Here is a 6,807-nt window from a genome sequence, read left to right as displayed (position 1 = left end):
AGGGTGAGTTGCGCATCTTGTGCCACCTCCTGCACACACACACACACCACGTGAGCGTCCACAATTTGTGCGCGCTAGCATTGGCAGGGGCCCGCTAAGGACACGGCAACCGGTGTTCAACTCTCACGCTCGTGTGTGAGGCTTATTGAGGACTGACCTGAATTTTAAAAAAACGAAGCCATTCAACGCACGTGAAATTCACGTCGAGTATTTTGTTTTCTGCTGTTGTTGTTGTTGTCATTCGACGCATGCGTTGAGCGGTTGTTTGATTTTCTTTTGTCCGTTGCGCGAGTTTAATTTGTGCCCTGCAGTCGGCTCCCACGCACAGTAATACTGGCACGGGGAGTTGATTAAAAAGTAATTATCCGAAAGCAGCGTTTTATTCATATCATTTATAATTTTATAAACGAAAAGTGTCATAATGTATGCATCAACAAACACATATTTTGTCACACTGTTCAAATCCAGTAAAAGTTTAGGAAATAATTACTGAGATTCTTGCGAGACTTTTCCGTGTAAACAGATTAATTACTCTCGTATAATTATTACCGATTGATCATCTACATGCCTGATGAGACTTTTCTAATACGCGCACGCACCACCGCACAGATTGCTATTGCCATCTTCTTCAAGTTGTTCTTCAACCCCGCCATGGTGAGGTGCCGCCTTCTTCTTCACGCTTGGTTTGCGCGCTCTCACGACGCTCGCTTCGTGCCCCCCACCACCCCCCCCCCCCAGTGCGCCCCGCGAGTCGTCGTGGCTCCGACGCCGGCGCCGCTCCCGTCGCCGCAGCCCGCGCCGGCCGCCGAGCCTTGCACGTGCCGGATCGGACGCCGGGGACAGCCGGGGTTTCCTGGGACAAAGGCATTCGCACGCGCGCGCGCGATCACACGCGCACACGCGCGCGATCACACGCGTCGGAATGAACGGCATTGGCAGCTGTAACAAACAACAAAAAATGTGTTCCCTGGATCACCCTCTTCATGTGGTGTAGGCGTCCCTAGGAAAGCCTAGTCGACGGCTTATGGCGACGCGAAAAGGCCTGGGTTTGTGTTTTTGTCGGTTGCGTAGTAATAATCACAATAATTATAATGCACCGTGTGAGATATTCTTGTTTCCACATTGCGTCCCAGTCGTTTGTCGTTTAGAGGTAGAAATTTTATGATCGATGTGAAATGCGCTGTTTTAGCCATGCGTACACAGGTTGACATCTCGCCCTATGCGGTCGTCGTAGTAGTAGATGCGTTCCAAACAAGGGGCACGCAAAGGGAAACCGCCGCGCAAGGTGACAGCTGCCTGCCGAGTAGCACACACCACACACGCAGTACAAACGCACAGTACAAACACAGTACACACATAGTACACATATATTGCACACACGACGCTGTCCCATGTCCGACTGGATAGCCACACGCAGGGTGAATTCAAGCTGCATGTTAGCACATTTTGGGTAGAAATAGGTTAGCTGCGTACGCGAGTAACCGTGAAGGGGCAGCAGCACCACCCACAGCCGACTTTTTCTTCCCACTGCTGATATTTACCGACCGCGCCACGTGGCTCATTTAAGAATGAGTCGAGGCCCAAGCACCGCACAACAACAGCCGCCATTCGGCGCTTGTGCCAGGCTAGGTGTGCTTCGAGGCCACGTGAAGTGTGGAAGGCTCGCTGGCAAGAGGTCACGGGACAGACCCAGGTGCCATTGGTTGACTGGCCGATCGCACGCAAAGGCAAAGATCCCCGCCGTATAGCCTTAATAAATTGTTAGGGCAAGTGGTGTTAATAGCACGTATGAAGGCCGGCACGTCACATGAGGGGGTGGGTGGCTAAAACCACGCCCGGCCGCCATTGTCTCCGCCTTTGTCTCCCTAGTGGTGATGTTTACACACCACACATGGTACTAATTTAAGGCTGAGTCGACCTAGGGGAGTCCCAGGACCGGTTCAGATAATTGTCACTGGTGTTGGCCATGAGTGGAAATCGAACCCAGGTCGCCAGGTTCGTATAGCAGCGTGCTAACCACTACGCTACCGCTCCCCAAGGGGCATGGGTCGACTAGTTGACCACACACACACCGACCTACACAGAGTGCATTTCCACGGACAAATGTTTACCCACGGTTGTTTTCTTGAGAAAGCTTCGGGCAGGATTTTAAATAATTCAAACCAAAGGAAAAATATGATCTCGCTCGTCGTCGTTACCACCAGCCTTAGAGCGTGAAAAACGTGCGTGCCTTCAGTGGCGTCTCTTCACCTCATTGGCATGCAGTTTGTGTGCGACGTGTCCCCTGGGAGACATTCAACTTGCCTATGCTCTCATTTACAAAATGTTGTTTTGCTTGATACTCAACAGCTCTGAGCATCACAAGATTAACAAACACATATATTACATCCATAATACAGGTGTTTTTTTTTTGGGTTAGATCGCGTAAATATCTAAATGTGTCGTTAAACCCGCCACCACCCGACAGCCAATTAGTAAGATTTGTGACGTAAACAGAACATGCCAATTCGTCACTGGTACAGCACACCGGTGTGTTGGAGAGCAAAGTCACAATATTAACAATCTGAGCACGACGTTTTGCCAGTAACTACGACTAGCTTCATCAGGCGACAGCCAGATTTGTGGAGAAATCCTCTTGTTTCGTTCCTCAAATAGAGGGGTAGATGTGATGACGTCACTTGTGTGCTCTTCTTGTTCCTGTTGTCGTCGTTTGAGCAGCAGGCTTTGCACCGTTGTGCCGTATTTCATATTTCATTATTTGTTTTATGTTTTTTTTTTACTTTGAAACCAGGGTCCAAAAGGCAACAAGGGAGAATCTGGATTCCCCGGGAAGCAAGGTCGAGCGGTAAGCACAGGACCAGCGTCGTGCCCCGAAGCGACGAATCCATTCAGCGCTCTCGCGGAGAGCCCTTGCGACACACCCATCACCCATGCCAGAGAACATCCTAAGCAGAATCGGATATATATATATCACCATACTTCACCATGCTGGTCAGTGTGGGCTGGTAAAGAGGCGTGGTGGGGTGGAGGCAGGATCGGTTTCGGCTATCACCTCGCCGCCGAAGTTAGCCGTGGCCTGGAATTGAACTCGCGGCCGCTTCACCAAGGCGCCTGGGAACAAAAGTCATTTTATTCGCGCGCGGATGGCGGTTCGACAACTGGATTATGGCAATTTGGACGTCACAGGGGCCGGTTGCAATAGTTAGGGTTTGGTACAGAGCCAGGTATCGAGGCTCTGGTGCGGGGTAACATCCCAACTCTATTTCGTTAATGGGACGTAAAAGACACGTCGACAGAAGCGGGTTCTGTGGAATGCTCTCGCACCTAATTTATTACTGACGGTAATGGTGGTACTTTTAAATAATTTTTTTGATATAAGTTTAATGCGACTAAAAGTTAAATAATTTTGTTCAAGGTACATGACCCTTAATGGTTCCATCAACCTCATGTTTATTAATGAGGGGCAATGAAAATCTGTGTAATCACCTCTCTGAACTGGGATTTCATTTATTTCTGGGCCGTTGGACAGTTCCGTGATAATTTATGCAAATGTGTTTGGGTTTTATATATATGCCAGATCTTGATGACTCGCGGAAATGGGCAGAATTTAATTTAAGGAGTGAAATGAGTGATTTGTTTTTAGTTACATATTTTAATTATATTCTCTGGCATTTATTTATATCGCCTTTTTTTTCGTCTCTCTTTATTCTCTCTCTCCCTCCCTCTCTGTCTCTCTCGCAGGGATACCGAGGCTTTAAAGGAGCCATGGGGAGAACCGGGGACGGTGGCCTCACGGCAAGTTACTTTCCTCCATGGCTTCGCCCGTGTGTTCAGTCGTCTTTGTGGCCGCTGCATTCCCACTGGACACAAATCCACCCCCACCCCCCCCCCCGCATTTGCTCGTTCAACGACCCCCCCCCGCCACAGCGTGCGTGCTTATCGCCCGAGGTGTTCACGCGAGTGATCGTGCCTTGCTGATGATCACCGAGCAAGGGCGAGTCGCAATCCCGCGTTATGTACGCTGCGGGCTAACGACCGTCTTCTTTATTAGAGCCTCTTTTGATGGGAAAAAAAATATTGTTTGAATGTGAAGCTTGCAAATGCGTAAAGGCAACACTTTGTGTATACTTGCAATTAAATTTAAGATGAGGCCTTTTTGGAATTTTGTTGCATTTTGGGGATTGAGATGTGATGTGAATAGGGTTCATTGCTCATGCACACACTGTAATCGTTTTACTAATTTTAATATTAATTAAGTGATGTCACTTCCTATGACGTCACTTAATATTTCCGATCAGTTCGAAACAACTGATTTTTTTTTAGAATCATCCAATAAATTCGGATCAATCAAAAAATCTGGGAAGCATCCAAGTTCATTTTTACAGCAACAAGACTGGCACAATTTTTATCCTGTGCTATTTATCAGTAGCAGACTTTGCTCGCTTTTTCTTGGCTTTAGCCTCACACCCCATAGGAAGAAGACTACTTGGTTCATTGATGGTCGAGATCGCACATGTGTGAATGTTTCACAGGAGACTTAGAGCAATGTAGGCCTTTAGGCTGATAGATTTGAATATTGGTATCTAAGTCCTTATCAGTCCTCCCTCTCAATGTACATACTGCATCGATACATTCAAATCAGTTGAGACTGCAGCCTCACTGAAGCATCCATGCACACACACACACACGCAGTTTTATACGTATGGCTTTCGCTGCCAATATTATTCAGAATAAAGTTTTTTTGGGTTAGATCTCGTAAGTATAAATGTGTCGTACCTGCCAGCGAAACGTCGTACCCAAATTCTGAATGTTGTGGATTTGCTCTCCAACACACCGGTGTGCTGAAGTAGTAACTAATATGGCTCGTTTGGCTTACGTGACAAACCTTACGAATTTGCCGGGTGGTGGCAGGTTAACGACACATGTATATTCGCGCCATCTAACTAAAAAAAAATAACCTTCATTGTGAACGCACACAGTTGCGTGTCGCGTGCTACCTCTGTGCCTTGCATTGCCACTTGAAAATTTAATTTTAAAAGTTTGCCGCTTCTGCGTTTTTCCAGATCCCTGTGGACCCTGCCTCTGTTACCGCTCAATAAATGTCGTCACTTTCTTCATTTGTCTCCGTAGCCCCGAGTATTGGTTTCAATCGGTTGTGGTGTTGTTTATTTCTCTGTCTCTCTGTCCTATTTCCCCGATTGTTTACCGCAGGGAGAGCAAGGGGGCTTTGGCGCCACCGGTGAGGTGGGACCCCATGGACCCAAGGTAATGAAGTGGCGGCTGAGAAACTTGTTTCTTCACGGAGGCCGCGGTGCGCTGTTAGCTAAGCCATCCCAATGGCAGTAATAATTAGAATAGTGACAACAGCAACAACAAACGACAACAGCCGCGCCAACATACGTACTACGTACAACAGTGCGCGCGGTAGGTGACTTTAACACGAAGCAGGGTTTCGCGACCTTTTATTCAGATTCGTGATAGTTCGTCGGGGTCAGATCACCCGCCCGTGAGCAAAAATGTGCCTCTTAAAGCCTCCTCCACCAGACACGTCCAGTGAATAGAGTTATCACGTGGTAAACAAGCGTGCCGATTTATGACCGCCTCAATGTTTTCCGACGTTATTGCCGGCAGGTATAGCAAGCATCGCCAAATGGAATCGTTGTGACCCTTGGAGTATCGGTCCTCCCATCACGCCTGGCATGCCACGAGACATGACTATACCGTGTGTTTATTTGTTAATGTAATTATTAACCGTTTCCTGTCCTGAGAAGACTCCAAGTTGCAGGTTGGGTCCCGTTCATCGTCGAATCTCGGAACGAGCAAGCGGTTCGGCATTCATTTTCCATGTTTGGCTATTGGTGTTTAATTATTGAACACAGAGTGTGTGTCGATTCAAACAAAGCGAGTTCACAAGAAATAATCCAATTCCCCCAGCAGTTCGATAGATCGTCGGCATTCGGGGGCCACGTTTTGATTCCTGAATCAATTTGTTTCCATCTTGTTTGTGCCATCACTCTTGTTTTGTCCGTCTCGTGTTCTACTACTGAGCCGTGAGCGCTATTGATGCCTCTCTTGAAAACTCACCGATTTTAATTGTCCTTTAATCCCGAGTTCTGGCAATCTATCCTGGTTCCGTTGATTTCCTGCTTTCCACGCATGGCACATAGGTATCTACGGATGAAATGCGCCTTACAAATGTAAATTATTATTAGTATCTTGCCTAATTCTATTGACCTGAAGGTGAATTGTCACATACTTTCCAGATAATTTATAAAAAGCATGCATTGTATTGTTAGACACGTGAATTTATGTTTTTTTGTATTTTCAGCATGAAGAATTCAGCATTCTGCATCAAAACAAACACTAAAATACATCAAGTTTAATAGGAATATGAAACATAGTACCTGCTAAGCATAACATATGAAGAAACAGACGAAATTGTTTTATCCAGATACGACTCACTGAGTCTCAAGGCTTGGCAGTAGGATGTTTGGCATGATCCTTTTCAACAGGGTGGTTTGGATGATGTAGACTCTTATGAGTAAACGCCCCTCAAGAATCCACACGGGTGCACTAGGAACCCACTTGCAGTTCTTGCAATCTCCTGCCCACCTTATAGCCGAGTGGATTTTGGAATTTCACAAATACATCTGAACCACCAACCCTCGGTTCAAAAGCCACTCGTTAACAAATGAGTCCTGATTGAGTCTTCAAACTCTTTTTTTTATAATGCTCCTGCCCTGCGATGTTTGGCCGAGTCCATTCGTGAATATTCACCTTGGTGTGGGGAAACCACTTGGAAAAACC

At 46.9% G+C, this 6,807-nt stretch overlaps 1 protein-coding gene across 1 annotated transcript in view; it reads left to right on the top strand.

Annotated features, from left to right (window-relative positions):
- The first annotated feature begins 636 nt into the window (after window positions 1-636).
- LOC116945301 (uncharacterized) overlaps window positions 637-6,807 on the top strand; it is a 41,677-nt gene continuing 35,506 nt past the window's right edge. The window contains exons 1-4 of the mRNA XM_076068966.1: window positions 637-864; window positions 2,792-2,845; window positions 3,742-3,795; window positions 5,212-5,265. Coding sequence (XP_075925081.1) covers window positions 652-864; window positions 2,792-2,845; window positions 3,742-3,795; window positions 5,212-5,265 — 375 coding nt within the window. The 5' untranslated portion in view covers window positions 637-651. The remainder of the gene's footprint in view (window positions 865-2,791; window positions 2,846-3,741; window positions 3,796-5,211; window positions 5,266-6,807) is intronic.

Source organism: Petromyzon marinus, chromosome 23, assembly GCF_048934315.1.
Source record: "Petromyzon marinus isolate PM22_M1 ecotype Great Lakes invasive population chromosome 23, UKy_Petmar_22M1.pri1.0, whole genome shotgun sequence".
NCBI lineage: Eukaryota > Metazoa > Chordata > Hyperoartia > Petromyzontiformes > Petromyzontidae > Petromyzon > Petromyzon marinus.
This window is presented reverse-complemented; position numbering and strand designations above follow the sequence as displayed.